General features: G+C 39.7%; 1 protein-coding gene across 1 annotated transcript; it reads right to left on the bottom strand.

Annotated features, from left to right (window-relative positions):
• Positions 1–585: 585 nt before the first annotated feature.
• LOC125885906 (tetraspanin-5) lies at positions 586–16,066 on the bottom strand. Its single transcript, XM_049571723.1, has 10 exons — positions 15,623–16,066; positions 11,279–11,329; positions 8,997–9,143; positions 8,719–8,889; positions 8,487–8,612; positions 5,993–6,040; positions 5,163–5,279; positions 5,013–5,074; positions 2,462–2,514; positions 586–2,352 (listed from the first exon to the last, which is right to left on the bottom strand). Exons 1-9 carry the CDS (start codon positions 15,704–15,706, stop codon positions 2,502–2,504), a joined length of 819 nt encoding a protein of 272 aa, XP_049427680.1. The 5' UTR covers positions 15,707–16,066; the 3' UTR covers positions 586–2,352; positions 2,462–2,501.
• Positions 16,067–18,467: the final 2,401 nt, after the last annotated feature.

The following is an 18,467-nucleotide window of genomic DNA, read 5'->3' as shown; positions in this document are numbered from 1 at the left end:
CTGAACAACTTTCATAGGAATGAACAGGGGCATTCAGAGTTCTCTATACATCCATGACTCTGGGCTACTGTAGAACAACATGGTGGACTCAGTGGACGAGACCTGATCAGTGTTTGGATATAAAGAGCTCATTCTCTGGTAATGAAATCACGATTCTTAGTTTTGGATGATTATATATGAATGAAAACACAGTTACTAATATTATGTTCCATTACTGTCAACAGATGCCCCTAAATCCTACACCGTGGACCTTTCAGTCAAAGGTCAAAAACACAGCCAGAAATAAAGTTCCTTGTGTAGGAAAGGTCACTATTATGTTGCCAGAGGTCAACGGATTTAATTTTTTGCTTTGACCTGCAGGAGCTCAACTGAGGATGGTAATATGTATTATAAACAAACACTAGATGGTGCTATCGAGTAATTTTATTTATTATTTTACCAATAACTGGCATATTTTGTTGTAAATAAGGTAGTCTATTAACTGTGTATGACTTGTTCTGGGGGCAAACTGTATTTGTCTTTATTTTATTTCAATTTTAAAAAGTATTAACAGTATGTATACGCACACAAAAGTTTACAAAGACCAACATTTATTCAGATATATATTTACAACTTGTCACCATCCAGTTATTTACAAGAATCAGGAGTACACATGAAACCAAAGTTATAATCAGAAGTAAGTAGAAATCACAAGTATGGCACTGAGTAGTAAGAAAAAGTGTGATCAGTCAACAACAATCATATGAAGCTTTTAGTGGAAAAAACAGGATATCTGACCTCACTGCAGACGTTTAAGAGCTCAAAATGCAGGAATGCATTTCTTAAAAAATATCTCTTGTGTAAGGATGTTGAGTTCATCAAGGCTGCAGGAGAACTGACTGCAAAGAAAACGCTCTGTGAAATATACTGCAGGTTAACACCACCTCTACATGGCTGCTGTTACTTTTCATGCTGCACAGTTCTATTAAAGGTTGATGTAAATGATATGCTTCCGCTTCATGTCTAGGAAGGAAAAACACAGAAGCTGTATGTCAGCTCTCAAGTTTGCATTTAAAATAATGCTGGTGAGAGACCTTCAAGTAATGTGTGTGTGCAGGCTATAAATTATTTCAATGTTCAGTTATGTGCCACCAACCGAGCGGTACCAGTATGCCATTCATGATGAAGCCTTCGAAATAGCTTGTATCCTAATTTTCCAGTGAAAACTTACAGATCAAAACAGAAAAAAAACAACACAACAAACAAAGGTTCAATTAATTCCATCAAAGAAACACAACAATTAAAAAACAGAGGAAAACTGACTGAATGAACACTGACAGTAAGGTAATGTGCAAGGAACGGCACGACACTCGTAACGTGCTGAAAAACCTGTCAAACAGCTTTGGGAAAATAAAAATCTGACATTATGGAGCACCATCAGGGTACAAATGCAGTTTTTAAGAAAAAGTGCCCCCTCCAGTGGCTGCTGCGTGAGTAAAATAACAGTCCATTATGACAGAAACTGCAACGAGCCTCATCGCTCGTGTGTGAAGATTAAAGTGCTTAAGGCTGAGTTTTGATTTGGATGCCACATCTCCTGCTTTCTTTTAAATGTCACTGCAAAAACTCTTAACAAACTGTGACTCTGCAAAGCCCACAACATCAACTGTATCCCCTCATGACATTACATGTTACTATATCCACCTCAGCCCCACGAAACTCTGCTCACAAACTGCATGTGTCTGTATAATATGAGCACAGATAGAAATAAATCTAAAGTTAATTCTCCTTCGCTTTAAGTAGATTCAGTTAAACATTCAACAAAGTGCTAACCAGCCGATTCACTCTTAACTAAGGACTATTTTACAAATATTTTTTGTTTTAAAATACTTAACATTAATGAAATACATTTAGGAGAGCCAATGTCCTACCAGTAGACAATAGGCATGCAGTGCATTTCCAGAATCACTTTGCTCTTTGTACACAACCCCTTACATGCAGTGTTAAAAACTGCAGCTGTGAGACATATAAAACCAAGGCCCTTTCCTGAACGAAGCACTACCTCTGATAATCAAATCTGCCAGCTATTCTACAAGTTATAATCCCCTTAGCGCCTCATTCACAGGCTTACAAACACTCTGAACTGGGACTTCACCATCACAGATGCTTGTACTGTAAAGCATTTGTTTCATTTGTACTGTATGGGAGCTACAATACATCTTAGAGGTTGTGCTTCATTCAAAAAACAGGGCCACAAATAACTCTAAAAATAACTCTACATTTACTATTTACATGTGAATGAGACTCTTCGTTCAGGACACATTAGCGGATTAATTTATTTCCCTTCATTGCTGGCGTCCAAACTGCAGAGTCCTGTGGAAAATTAAAAAACACTTAAGACAGTCCACGAGGGGAAAATCCATAGAATCAATCAATATGAATATATGCTGAATCGTTAACAATGGAATCTAATAGTGCTTACCTGGTACATCCTTCTTGCCTTTGGAGATTCTGCGGAGGTCTTAGGTAAACAAGCTGCACAAAAACAAGAGGGAGATTTAAGAACTGCAATAAAACCAAGACATAAAATGCACGACTACACAACAAGACATGAGAGCTGTTCTGTGAGGCTGTGGTTAGGTAGAGCAGCTGTGTTTTGAACTACATCAGCCACATGCAAGGTGCAAGGGCACTGATAGAGGCCACAAGACACATATCCGTCTCACAGTGAAACTTGTTCTGAGTGCTACAAAATGTTGCTGCAGTTTTGGGAGAAACACAGTGAACAAACGCAAATGTGAACGTGATCACATTTGTGGCAGCAGTTGACAGTTTACAGCAGTTAAAAAATAGGTATATTAAATATAAAGAAATGTCTTAAATGACTGATGTCTTTAAATAAATATTGTTTTGGATAGGAAGTAACTGGCTTAGGAAACACTATGTCTCTGCGGTGTCGGTCAGCAGATGGGGGGGGGGGGTTTTATCAGGAACTCTTATTAAAGGTTACAGAAACAGGTAGGTGTGGTTTTATCTTCAAGGACTCTCACCAAAGAAAAATGCACATAAATCCACTCTAAAAACATATTACTAAGTTCTGGAGAAAGTCCGCCCAACTGTCTTTGAGATCACAAATCAAACTAACTAGGGAGGGCCTTGTGCTCTGTATAATACTATTGATCTGTCCTAATGGACTTTAGGTAATAGAACATTAAATTAAGGGAATCCTAACCTGAAACTAACCTGAAACCTGTACCCTGAGCACACCTCTGTACAAACATTTTTTTTTAAAGATTCTGCATACTCCCTGTCATACTCCACAGTACCCCTATAGATACCCAAACCCTCATTTAAGAAACACAGATTTAAAGGTACATTGTGCAGGACTTAGTGACATCTAGTGGTGAGGCTGCAGACTCCAACCAACTAAAACTTCTCCCATGTGCTAAGCGTGTAGGAGAACTACAGTGGCCAGTCTGAAAACACGAGTGGCTCTATCTAGAGCCAGTGTTTGGTTTGTCTGTTCTGGGCTACATAACAACATGGCGGGCTCCCTATGTAGATATAAACGGTTCATTCTAAGGTAACAAAAACATAACGATTCTTAGTTTCAGGTGATTATACACTAATGAAAACATAGCTTTGAGTATTATGTTTCATGTCCGCCAATAGATGTGTCTAAATCCTACAAACTGGACCTTTAAGGCACAGACTTTGTGCTAAATGCTGCTATATGCATGCTAACAAGCTCACAATGAAAATCTTAGTTTAGTGCAGGGGTAGGCTGTGGTTTTTATATTTGACAGTTTAATTTTCATTCATCATTGTTGAAGGCCTTAAGTGACATTTTCCAGTTGTGTAAATGTGTAGCTTATATGCTGAAGAAAAAAAAATGCTGTAACATCTATTCAACTATGTGCATCATACGTCTACGGCCTGGCGCCTTTTCCTGAAAATTGATGAATCTTAATAACGATGGCTAATCTTGAGTCACCTTTGGGAGGCTAGCTATTGATTCTAAATTCAAAAGAGAAAACATCTCGGAGGAAGATAGAATTTCATAGTGAGTGCACAGATTTGTTTGCTTTCATCACTAAGGCTGCGGTTAAAGCACCAAATAATCATAAATAGCCCACTGCAGAGTAGCCACTTTGTTGTGAAGCATATCAGTAAATGCTAATTTTAACAAATTAGGAAATAGTCTGTGTAGCTGTCACTACGAGACACAAATATGTATTGTATAACATTGTTTGGGGCCAAAAAAAAGCTCTTGTCTTGACGTCTGGTTTAGTGTGTTAGCACGCTAACATTTGCTTCTTAGCAGTAACAAAGTCAGAAGAGTGGCTAGAATGTTATAAATTAGCAGGTGATAAACTAACATATTCAGTGCTGGACCTAGCACATTCGGCGCCCTAGGCAAGTGTCCCCTGGTGCCCTAGACAGCTGCCGATGTGGCCTTTAGAAAGATCCACCACTGGACATCTCATTCAAAACCACAAATGTCAACCTCATACCCTAGAGCAGTGTCTCTCAAACTTTCTGTCATGACCCCTTTCAGATGCTGTAAAAAAGCATGTCCCTTCACCCCACAATTCTTTTTTTTATCATTCGTTTACAATAATTGGGGAAGCAGGACTCATTTTGATTTTTAGTGAAGTAAAGGTCATCATGATAGCATCAATAAATTCTTTGTTTATTTTCCCTACATAAATCACATTCATTCAATTTTGTGTCACTCCATCTTTTCCCCTGGTCATCTATGACCCAGCTGCAGTGGCTCTGTGCCCCCACAGGGGGGGCGCGTGAACCACTGCCCTCCAGCAAAAGTCAGGAAACATTAATGTTGGGACCAAATTTCTGCTAATCCATCCAACAGCTGTGGATATTTCATTCTGGCAAAAAAATGTTAAAGCTCCTACATCTATGGAGCTAAAGCAATTATTAATTAAAATATCTATCAATGTCACACTACTAAATTGTTGTCCTCAGCCTGAATAAACTTGTGCATGAATGAACAAACTGTTGCCACCTACCAACTCTCTCTCACAGCTTCAATGTCGCTCACGAGATTCTGCGCTAAACAGATGCCAAAAATCTGCAACAAAACACAATATTGTATATTAGGTGAATCAAAGTTTGACAGAGATCAGGGAATAAACCAAACTGCTCACAGCTTTCCTCACCTGTAGTAATGCAATCCCAATAAAGATGCCTGCCACCACCGTCAGGTTGTCTTGAAGCCACTTCTCAAACTGAGGAACGCATCCTTTGATAAAGATGAATGTCCGCTGCTCAGAGTCCTGACAGAACAAATAAAACACATCACAAATCTGTGTAATAGCCTGACAGGAAAGTGAAGATGAAATATGTTGGTTTTTGTTTATCCTTTAAAAAGTTTTGAATCTTAGTGGCTGCAGGCAATGATGCTGGGATTTAATATGCTTTGTGGGAAACAACAGTTATTTTTAATGATAGCACATAATTCTGATTTCATCCTGTGGTCCCCTCAAAACCCCTTTACAATAAAATCCCTGCGGACTAATGTTGCCTGGTTGTTAACACACACTCAGCCGCTTGTTTTTCTATTCTGACTCTTGTTAAAAAAAAAAAAAAAAAAAAGTTCATTCTGGCTTTTTCCTCACATTTAAAGTCAAGAAAACAAACACAGCCTTTTCCTTACATTATGCTACCATGGAGAAAGGCCAAAGCTAATGATGGGGGAGGGGGTTCAATACCCAGTGCATTGCTGCAGCATGAGTAATACCACACGGCCCAAAGTGCTGATGGGGAGCCAGCTGCTGTATTCTGAAGACTGTGGAGTTTGGAAACACACTGAAAGAGGAATATTGTGCCCAGGGTGGAGTAACTGATGACCTCATGCAGTCAAATAAACCTGCCAGAGGCAAAATGAGCAAGAGCAGTTTCTAATCTTCAAAGTTTTATAGCTCCGGCTTAGTTTTAGATGAGGGTCTCACTCTCTCTTATAAATGTACGGTTCTGTTAAGTCACTCACCGTTTTGGCTCGGATGTCGTAGCCACACTGAGTGTTGATGACGTCCTCCTGTAATGAGAACATGGGTCATGCTTACACATTTTTAAAGGGTAGAATCAAAGACATGTAAGTATACTGTAACATTCTGGGAGGATGTAAAAACAGTAAAGCTGTTTGTTTTCAGCCTAGACTTCATTTTAATATTTGCCACTCAGATGAACATACTGCACCAACACTGCTGTCCAGTGCATTACTGGAGAGCTCTCAGAAAACTATACCTACGCAGACCAAGCTGTAGACATTAAACTCAAGTTTTGGATTTGAGTCACATTTAGGTCACAAAAAATTGTACTTTAGATTTGACTGCTGTGAGATTTGATTCCTGTTTCCATCCATCCATCCATCCATCCATCCATCTTCTAACCGCTTGGGTGAGAGGCAGGGTACACCCTGGACAGGTCGCCAGACTATCGCAGGGCTGACACATAGAGACAGACAACCATTCACGCTCACATTCACACCTACGGACAATTTAGAGTTATCAATTAACCTAGTCCCCAATCTGCATGTCTTTGGGCTGTGGGAGGAAGCCGGAGTGCCCGGAGAGAACCCACGCTGACACGGGGAGAACATGCAAACTCCGTACAGAAGGGCTCCCACACCCGGGATCGAACCGGGAACCCTCTTGCTGTGAGGCGACAGTGCTAACCACCATTATTTGTAAACAGTATGTTAGTAAGTAAGATGGCCTTTTCTAAAACTGGGCTGTCTATGCAGTAAAAACATGCAAATATTTTTGAAATTGGTGCTATATGACCAGAAGAACAGAGGAAAAGGGTTGTGGCATTCGCTTTTGCTCAAGAGGCAATAAAAACAGAATGAACTGCGCCGCACCGGACCATTAAATGCTCCCACTGGTGGGTGACGTGATGTGAGTTTAGCAGTTTTGACACAGGAAACAATATGGCCGTTAGTTTTTACCATTTGATCTCGGTTTTCAGCCTTCATTTTAACAATACAGGAAACATTATGGCACCCACTTCTTGTTCACAGCAGTGTCTAATTTTACGGTTTGATCAGCGTTTAGTCTGAGTTTGAGAGAGAGACACACACAGAGACAGAGAGAGAAAGAGGGAGAGGAAGCTTCTCTATTCTTTGTGTTGGCTGTGGGGGCATACAAAAATGTGGTAGTACAATTTGTAGTTTAAGCCACAGCTCAGTCCTTCAGGATGTGTACCAGCCTCTAAAGCCAATTTTTGCAGCCCAATTTTTGTAGCGAAATTACAACCTCTGGGTCCATGCCATGACGCTACTGAGGCCCAAAAAACCTTTTCCCATAGACTTACATTGTGCACGAGACATCTGCGAATCATAGATAACACAGGGTCTGATAAAATTTCAAAAGTCTAGTTGAGCCGCATGATTAAATCATTTTACCACCATTCAAGTTAGTGCAGGGTGAAACCCAAAGTCTCTAGTGTGCTTACTCTGTGGGCCCAGTAATGTGGAAGATCTGGGTAAATTTACACCAGAGAAGTCAGACTCTTTTGGCATCATGCACCACTAAATAACTTTCACAGGAATGAACAGGGCCCCACCTTCAACACTGCGTCAAGTTCTCTTTATACATCCGTGCCAAAGCCCACAAATTAAAAAACGCATCATGCAGTGGATTTTTACTGGCTTTTTTGAGCTGAGAAATGAGCAGGGACATTTACTGTAGTCCATTTAAACCTACTACCTACATTGTTGTGATACAAAGCTGGTTGGAAATTTGCAAAGAACCCCTTTAAGAGGACAATATAGTTGGTTTTGGTCTTTCTCTGTATCTTATTCTTTAAATTCTTTCATTTTAATTTTAATGTGAAAACCTGTGACTTGGACTTGCTTCAAAAGACATAAAAAACACCTTTGCACAGTAACTTGAAAGTGCTTTCATTCTGAATCATGTGTTAATCTCCAATCTACATTCAGGCTAATTATGGAGTGTTGCTCTCAAAGACGATGACCTTGGTGGAACAGTATTGCCATGGATCAGCAAATAGAGAAGACTCTTGTGCAACTTTCATTATTACAGTGAAGCACGGCTGTTTTGCTGAAGCACTGTCACTCGTCTGCACAGACAGCAGCAGTTCGAGCATTTTTCTGCCAAAAACACAAGCCTTGGTCGAGATAACCCCTCCCAGTCGCCTTTAGACTTTGCTGTGCTGGCAGAGCCTGAGAGGACTAAACACTGAAGCTTCGACGTCCTGTTGGAAACCAGCCATGACAGTCGACCGCGTCAGCTAGCCTTCTGGAGGACGCAGATAACCAAGAAATGTGTCACAGGGAGGACCCTCACTATTTCCCCTCAAACTAAAGGTTTCAACATGTTAGAAAACGACACACTCAATTTGTTCAAAGACTCAAAAACACCAAATTATACCCAGGCTTGTTATGTTTTACCGTAACTGGGAATAAATTGGCTGTGCATTAGAAAAACCCAGAGTGCGGTGAGTTTTTTGTGGTGACATACCGCTGGATCTTTGGTGCAGCAGGAAAAGGGCACTCCACATTTCTCACGACTTGGGTTGGAATCAGTGCAGTTGAAGTAGATGTTTAAATTCCAGTCATCCGCTCCGAAAGCTCCACAACACTCCCACTACAAGGTTAAAAACACACACAAAAAGAACTCCTATATGTCAACACATGTCCCACAGAAATGGTAAAAACAACACTGAGCCGAAGTGAAGAAACATAGCGCTCACATATTCCTGGGTGAAGTCTATCAGGTTCTGCAGATCAATGTCGTCTCTGTAGGCCCGAATGTTGTTGTTAATGAAAAAATTGAGCTGGTCCTTGATCCAGTCTTTGAAGACAAAGGCCAGGACTCCTGCAGTCAGCTCCAGGAAGAAGATGATACCCAGGAACACGGAGAACTGAAACACATTTAGCAAACATTACCATGAGACCACCAAGACTGGAAAAATCTTTGAGGGGAAAGATATTCTTATTTCTTCACAATGTGTTTGATGAGGTGACGTACAAATTTCAGCAAGAAAGAGTTTTCCCGCAGCGCTCCGATGCACCCAGCAAATCCGAGGATGAACATCACACCGCCCACCACCAAGAAGAGCCAGACGGGGTCAAAGCCCCCCAGGTCTGTGATGGACGAGATGTTGGAGAGGACACCCTGGAGAAACAGAGTCAGGGGTTAGCTTGTAGTATACACTCTCACAAGGTCCCAACTTCATAAATGTGATGAGCTCAGTGGACTGACAGTGGCTCATCTACTGGGTTAAAACATCAGAAAGTCACTAACTGATTTGGTGAGTGTGACACTTCAGTTTTATAGAATCAAAAGCAGAAAGTAGTCTGCGGACTAAATGTATTATAAAACGGTGTTAGAAAGAGATATTGGAAAAGTGTAAGAGTACTTTCACACCTAATCTGTTTGGCTCGGTTAAAACAAACAAACCCATTTGCACTATTAGTACGGTTCCTTTGGGCTGGTGTGAAAGCTGTCAATTGAACCCTGGTGTGGGACCGAACAACCAAACAGAGACCACTCGAAAAGGTGGGTCTTGGCCCACTTCCAAACAGATGTGGTGCAGTTTGTTTGTGGTGTTAAAGAAAACAAACCAACCACAGGATTCTATGACAGCAGATGTGTTTTTTCCCTCTGGTGTGGACGAGATGAACTAAACCTCAAGTGTGAAAGCACCCTTATCTCTGGTTAACAGGGGTCAGCTACAATTTTTAGATGATTAAAAAGTCTGTGATGGATGATTGTAGCTTGTTAACTTAATTTCATCACAAAGTTAGCCCCAATGTGAACAGTTTAATGAACCCAGAATCATCCAATATTTGCATAAATGTCCAAATCTGATTAGACTGACACAATTCTGACTCTAGTACAGCCCTACATTAAACATATTTATTTATAGCTGAGACCTTAACCATACTTTTGATGCTGGTTGGAACACTAACATAGTTTATGCCAAAGAAATACGACAGCGAATGAAAAGTGTGCCAACCAAGCCCAGTCTCCCCCATTTCTCGGCGGACGTATTGACTCACTTATCCATAAAACAGCAAATTTTTGTTTTTACACATCAGTTTGTGTTCAGATTAAAATAAAGAGGTGTAATATGTTAATGTGTGTGCTTTAGCAGAGTGGTTCCCAACTGGTCCAGCCACACGGTCCAGATTTCTCCAGAGTCATTAGTTCAAGGTCAACGAAGTTTAATATATTCAGCATCATACTTGCATTTGGCCACGTTGTTGAGCTAGTTTGCTGTCTCTGTCAAGTAGCTGTACGTTAGTCACTCACTCTACAGCAGGAAATGGCACTTCATAATAAAAGTGCTGTGCTGGACATTCACTGTACTCTAAAATAATGTGTTTCTTACAAACTTGACACGTTCGTGAGCCACTTGCGGTCCATTCAGAATGGACCCATGACCCACTCTTGGACCACAACCCACCAGTTGGGAACCACAGCTTTAGACATGCTGGTTGGTGGATTTTGTTATCTTTGGACAGAGCCAAGCTAGCTGTTTCCCCCTGTTTCCATTGTGCTACCCTAAGCTAAAAGACTGCTGATTCTACTTGACACACAGGCATGTGAGAGGCGTCAATCTTCTCATCTGACTCTTCACAAGGAAAAATATTAGCCTGTTTTCCAAAATAGTACACAATGACTTTAATCATAAGTAATTTATTTTAATTATACCAAATATTCTCCTGTTCCAACTTTTGCACACGTGACGATTTGCACTTTTCTCTGTTTTATATCATTGTAAACAGAATCTTTATGGGGTTTTAGACTGTTGGTCAAACAAAAGACGACATAACTGTGATTAAAATTTGTATTGACCAAACAATTATTCCAGTAATCAACGCAATAAGCATCAGATTAGCTGCAGCTACATGTGAATAATGAAGCATTGATCTAAGACATGATCTTGATCTTTAAAGGTTCCTCAGTGAAAGTCAAGACATATTTAAAGTTACTGGACTCTGTCCGTCCCCCTTTTACACCCCAGTGCTGAGTCGACACAATGAATGAATCTGTGAAGTGCATCAGATCCTTTCCTCTGTCCATTGTTCAGAGGGCCGTCCCACTGGAAAGCATGACATTCCTTTCTGATTCTGTAAAGCCACTGCTGTTATATCACACAGTCAGATGGGTGTAAATGACAGGAGGTGAATGTAATTGATCCGCTAAGTATATGTATCATCTGCAGGTGTCCATGAGTGAAAAGATTCACACACAATGAATTGATTCAGGTTATTGTTACACAGAGACATAAGCATTAAAATCACCTTTTCGCTCCATGCCCACAACCCAATGCCGAGGAAGGCCACTCCGAGGAACTATGAGACAGACAAAGAAGAAAGAGAGAAGAGAGCAGGATTATTTTTGCTGTGACTGCACCATGTAGTCATCACACACACGGCGGAGGCACAGGAGAGAAACCACTGAGAGATTTTTCCTGGCAGTGATCCATTAACTAAATATTTCTCATGTAAGTCTGCAGTATCAGCAGGAGACTCCCACATGAGAAAGCATCTTCTAACAGCCTGAACGCATTATGACTGCACACGTTTCCACCTACGGAGTAAAAGTTTAAAGCCACATTTCAGGAACTTGAAGTCATGAATCAAGGCATTAACAACATTGGAAATAACTGTAACCCCTAATATTTTACAGTATGCTCGTATCTCTTGGTTAAGTTGTAAAATCTATCATAATGACGCTGACTTTGTGGCTCTTATTGATCCACAACTCTTGGATGTTGGAACATATTCACATGACAATGCTCTTTTAACAACTGAACAAACTCCATCTGCTGAAGACGACCATGAGATCTGGTTAAAAGCTCTTGAACTTGGACATCAATCATTTGATTTGGTCTTAAAATGTACTTCCATATAAGATTAATAGCAATTTGTAACCATAATAAAAATCCACTAGACCCACTCAGACTTCCTAAACAGCTACTAAAGCTAAAGTAACAAATAATGCTGCTCTTCAAAGAGCTGCTCTGAACTCAGGACATTTATTTACAGATTTGATCCCAGTTTAGGATCCTCTCCTCCATAAATAGACACAAAGCATTTCACAAATGAACATGTCAAGTGATGATTTGTGGAACAGTTGCAGAGGAACAGATGCTTTTGACACAGCCAACTTCCTCTGATGATATATGAACGGTGAAGGGATCAGAGAGGTCGCTGACTGCAGCCTAAGATCCTGCGGGGCCTGACAGGTGGCCTTCCTCTTCATCACTCTGAGGTCTGCGAGGGGCCAGGAACATATTGCCTCCACTTATGGTGCAACTTTTAAAAAGGCGACATGACGACATGTACTGCGAGACAATATAACTCTGTTAAATGTCGAACATTTTTTTATACTGTGACAGGTCTCCTTTTGATGTTGCGGGGCATTTACCAGGGTCCTGACCTCCCAGTCCATCTACTCCGGTGATTCTGTCTGATATTAGGGAAGCTGGGCACATGAGTCAGTGGGCCTTTTTCCATAGAAGTCATCTTGACATTGCAAACAATGGACAAAACTGCTGTTTGGCAATATTGGATTTACATGATTCGTGATTTTTACATCAAAATGTGAAGTGTCAGGTATTTAATTTACTGCTGACAGTCCCATCTGGTTATCTCATCCATTCACAATCTTTCAATTGATATTTGTTGTATCACGACACACAGAGACGCAACAATTAGCTGATTCAGTTATTCAATCGACAGAAAATTAACCAGCAACAGTTGTGATACTTGATTAACCATTGCAATCAATTATGAAGCAAAAGTGCAAAACATATTCTGGTTTAATCTTCTCAAATGTGATGATTTAACGCTTTTCTTTTAGCCGTATCATTGTAAATTGAACATCTTTGATTGCATGTTAAACCAAAAAAATTTAATTTTTTTCTTTTTTTCTGATGTTAAGACATGACAATTAATGAAGAAAATAATTAATAGATTTACCATTAATGAAGAAAATAATGATGTTTAGCTGTGATCTAATAGGAGTGGGAATCACAATGCAACATTACTGCAAATTTAAACATTTTCCATAGTATAGCAGTGACATATATTGTGATTTATTACCTTTTTTCAACTGCAAATTATGTCACCAAAGAAACACTTTGTGAAAATCAGTTTTAATCTATTAAGACAAAGTGTTTATCTCTGGTTATCTCACTTCACTCATTTTTACGGCAGCAAAATGTGTCTGAGCAGAAAAAGCAATTGATTTTTATTGTTCTTGGCTTTTAATTTGTATTTGCAGTATTAATAATGTATATGATAAAAAATCAATGCTTGGCGTCCATGCTGTATTGATCCCCCCCCCCACACACACATCTACACATTATTTAAGGAGATAAAGAGATTAATGTTTAGTCTATAAAACATCAGAATATGGTAGAAAATGCTCATCAGAATTCCCCCAAACCCCCAAGTTATTGTTATTATCATTTTAATTTCACATTCATTCGCTATAATGTGAGATCTGGGAAAGCAGTGAATTCTCATCAGATGTCTGGCATTTTTAATCAACTAATCAATTCCAGTTTTCTGTCAATTGATTAAACAATTAAACACCTCCAACTCCACCTTTCAGATTTAGCATTAATGAATGACATTAGTAAAGCCTACCCCTAATCACAGTTGTCATAGTGGGGGAAAAGTGGGACTGATTACCCAGAGCCCTAATGAAAGGGGGGTCTTGAAAAGCCTGGAAGGAAACATTTGGTATTTTTGCTTTTTTTCCCCTAAATAATTAGTGGCATAACTAAACTGAAATTGGCTTGAATACATTGGCTGAAAGACTGAACTTTGTATTGAAAAATAATGGAGGCTCTCTGAGGCCAGACTCCCCCTTAGAGGTGCAAAATAGTTTCGTCCACCCCTGCACTATTCCTCTTTTAACTAGAGCTAAGTGATGTTATGCTGCTGGAGTAACACTGTACACTGTCATGACTTTTTCCTAAAAGGGGGGAAATTGGAGTTCCAATAAAAGAGAGACAGAGAAGAAAGGGAAAGAAAGCAAAATGACTTTGCAAAAAAATAAAAAACAAAAATAAAATCACAACAGAAGATCAAGAGAGGAAGGGCGGAGGGCCCTCAGAGACTGCTTATGCATAGGGCCAAGGATCTGGTGCTACGCCCCTATCCCTAATCAGCCCTTTAAAAAGTATGCCTTCTCCTACTTCTTTGTTTCAGAATAAAAGAAAAAAAAGCAGTGGAGGCTCTCTGAGGCCAATCTCCCCATTTAAGGCACAAAATGGTTTAGTCCGCCCCTGCTATTCCTCTCCAAACGCAGCTAGAGCCAAGTGATGCTCGTTATGCTGCTGGGGCTCCAACGCACACTGTTGTGTCTTCACCCTTAAAGAGGGGAAACTGAGGTTCGAAAAATAAAAGAAAGAAAGGGAACTAAATGAAATAAAGCAAACTGACTTTGTAAAAAAAAAAAAATTTCATAGGGTGTATGAAAGAGACATGGATCAAGAGAGGAAGGGTGGGGGCCCACAGTGCTTATGTGTTGGGCCCAGACTTTGATGCTACGCCCCTGTCCCTAATAACCCTTTAAAAAACATGCCATGGGGCATCGGTGGCTTGGTGGTAGAGCAGGCGCCCCATGTACAAGGCTGTTACCGCAGCGGCCCGGGTTCAAATCCAGCCTGTGGCCCCCTGCTGCATGTCCCCCCCCCCCGGTCTGTCCTATCCATTAAAGGCTTAAAAATGCCAAAAAAAAATATCTTACAAAAAAAACATGCCATATCATAATTCTTTGTTCCATAATAAAAAAAACAGTGGAGGCTCTCCTAGGTCCCTCTCCACCCTTAGAGTTGCAAAATGGTTTAGTCCGGTCCGTACTATGCATCTCTAAATCCAGCTTGAACCAAGTGATGCACGTTGTACTGCTGAAAAAAGGGAAAATTGGGGTTCCAGAAAAGAAAAGAAAAGAAAGAAAGGGAACTAGCTTTATAAATATATATATTTCAAAAGGTGTCTGAAAGTGACATGGATCAAGAGAGGAAGGTGGGGGGCCCACGGAAACTCTTTATACATCGAGCCCAGACTCTGGTGCTACGCCCCTGTCCCTGATAACCCTTTACAAACAGGCCTTACCCTACTTCTTTGTCTCAAAAATATCACACGACCTGTTAAAAATAGTAACTGGAGGCCCAAAGTGGGACGCCCAGAGGTCCTTAATGGGGTTACTGGTGTGTGTTAAGCCCAGGAGGTGTTCGCTTTCCCTGATTTCACTCAGCACATGATGATAAGGGACAAAGACACAGCTGCCACTGACACTACCATCAAATGTCCTCGCATGTAAACAGAGTTATGGCATCAACAGTGAGGAAAGCCCCTCACCAGAGCTCCCTCACACTGATGCTGTCTACACAAAAACAAAAGCTGTCAGCGCGAGCAAGTGCGCGCAGGAGCAGCGGGCTGATTGCAGGGGATGAAATCATCCGTGTCTCCTAAATGAAAAACCAACGGGAGGAAAGCAAAACGGCTCTCAGCGGAATTACGAGCCAAAGCTGTTGTTGATGGAGAACAAAAACATGTCATGTCAGTGTGTGTTAAGCTGAGGACGCAGGGCCTGAAGTCCTAACACAGCAAACAGACGGGACTTACCCAGAATATGATGTTGAATCCGAAGATGAAATACTTGATGCAGCAGCTCACTTCATGAGCCTTGAAATGCTTTCCCGACATCATCTTGGGATGGATGTTTGTGTTCAACGCCGCCCGCAGAGGGAAATGATCACATCTATGGTCCTCTTATGTTTGACAGCCTGGTTGTGGAAACACCTTTTTTTATTTGTTAAGGCTCGACAAACGCGCCGTCAATTGTTTCAGCGCCTGATAATAAACATCCTCCTGGATATCCGCGGACAAAAGGCGCAGATGGAGCCGCAGATCTGTCGCTGTGTCCGCAAACACCGCACTTTATTCCCGGTACGGATCTCCAAAGGTATAACGGAGAAATAAATCCATTGAAGTCAACCAGATTAAAACCGATGGTCTTCTATCTGACCCATAATCTAGACATGGCTGTTATTTGATAGGCACCGGTGAGAGCCAATGAGAGTCTTCAGTGGTCAGAGGGGGCGGGACTTCCTCCAGCAGAGGGCGTCACTGCCCCCGTATGACCGTGAGTTATAGTGTGTGCCATGATATTTAATCACTTAGAGTATAATTTATTCATCGCTGACTAATTTATTTGGCTTATAATAGGAAACTCGACTATAAAATTAGAGCTTATTAGACCTGTTGGGCTGCGGGGACCCGGTGTGGCCAATATTAAATAAATCAAGTTGACATAATGGAATAAATAATAGATGTAAACATGTAAAACAATAATTAAAAGGAACCCTGATATTTAATCCTGCCTCTTTTCATTATAGCAGACTTTATTTTGGCTGATTTTATTTTATTTGTTTTAAAATGTCTTTTATTTTCCAGTCGTTGTGTCTTAAATCACCACCACCTTTAAATTAATTTTTCAAATCAGTTAATTATGTTTTAAATTGTCTTTAAATGTCCTTATATATTGAATTGCCTTGTCTGTTTTATGCTCATTCTGTCTATTTTCATGTGTGCTTACAAAGCCCTTACTGTAGTGCACTTAATGCTGCATTTCTTGTACAAAAGTTGCTATATAAATGCAGTTTATTTTTCTTAAAAACACTTTTATTTCATAAAGGGATATAAAATAATAAAAAGTACAAACAAAAAAATAAAAATAATAACATAGAAAATAAGAATAAAAAATGGAAAAAAATTAAATAAAAAAACCTTCTGGTTGCCTGTAGACTATAAAAAAGATCTGCAATAATAACTTGTAAAAAAAAAAATAAGCAGGATAAAAAAAAAAACAAAGTTAAAATAAAAATATAGTTAGGCTATTTCACATTTTTTGTCTGTATTAAATCATATCATTTTATAATGTTGTAGGTATGTATATAATATTGATTGTAGAAAACAAGGGTCACTCACTCTGGTTCCACTTCGCATTTCTTTTATTTTGATGACGTTTCAGTCTTTGAGTCTTCTTCAAGATCAGCAAAATCAAGTCTGCTGCCAGAGATCAGCACCTCATTATAATTCTTAGTTTCCTTTTATATCTTAAATTTATATAGGCCTAATATTGAACATTTTATGACAAAATAAGCCTGCCCAAAGAGATGGAATTGTGGCACAGACATTACATATCTAATTCGTGGTGCTCAGCAGTGACTATATTACTATACTGTACCATGATACTTTTTTGTTTTACATTTTCTTGTAGAGCATCTCAGGCTTTTTTTTTTTAATTTCCATATTTTAGGATTTAGATTATATATCCACCATGATGTGCAGAATGAACCCCAACATAGAATTAAAGCAGCTTTATGTTTTACATTTCTTCATAGGGTCTATGCTACGATTTATAGACATCATTAAATGCACCTAGTTACTATTCTTTGCCCAGTCCTTGTGTGAGTCAGTATGCATGGGACCACACAAAGTGCCAGCGTATCTTTTGCCCATGTATCGATCTGTCTGACATATTACTACTGCTGATGGCTGCTTGTTTCTGCCTGTGAGTTGTTGTATGGTCTGGGTTAGACTGTGAAACTGAATTGTGCCTCTGGGAGAAATAAAGTTGTCTGAACTTAACTGAACTGAACTTCCTGTTCTATAAATGATTCAGGGATATTTTTACATAGGTTTGGGGACTGTCCTCTCATTGCTACTCTCTGGAGATTTGTTAATGATTCTTCATCAGATTTGACTGGGTTTGAGCTACGATCCAAATCAATCTCTTTGTCTTCTAGAGGGAAATTCATCCTTTACTCTTAATGGATGCAGGCTGCTGTTTAAAGGCTTCACAGCTGCAAAGAAGATACATTTACAAACGAGGTACACACGAATCTCTCTTTGAATTCATCCTGGATTTTGACCTTTAATAAAATCGCAAAGTTAAAATGTACAATAGATAAGATGACTGTACCCTAGGACAATAAGGACATTGATGTATATCATAGCAGTCCCTGATACTCTATTGACTTACATGCTTTAACCTCAGCAGCCAGCATACATACACTACTGATTCATTTGTCCACTGTATGCCCAAAAATCTGTATATCTAACACCCTGATCAGTCTGCTGTGCAGGACCGTGGTGATTCTGGATATTAATTCAATCACTTTAATCAATTATTTTAATTTTTCTACACTACAGATAGAAGTATTTTTGGAGTCTTTGTCAGTGCTGAGAGAAATAAAATAATGGATGAGGAGAAACTTTGCCCCCTGGTGGAAAAACAGTGTGTCATCTGCTTCACTGTTACTCAATACATGAGAGACAAAAAGCTACAGCATGTCAAATTAAACATGAAAGAATATTTTTGATACATGCATCATTCCAAAATAATATTGTGTGTGATTTGTAAAAAAAAAAAAAAAATAAATAAAAAAATAAACACTGGCAGTCA

This window comes from Epinephelus fuscoguttatus, linkage group LG3 (genome assembly GCF_011397635.1).
Source record: "Epinephelus fuscoguttatus linkage group LG3, E.fuscoguttatus.final_Chr_v1".
In the NCBI taxonomy this organism is placed as follows: Eukaryota; Metazoa; Chordata; class Actinopteri; order Perciformes; family Serranidae; genus Epinephelus; species Epinephelus fuscoguttatus.
This window is presented reverse-complemented; position numbering and strand designations above follow the sequence as displayed.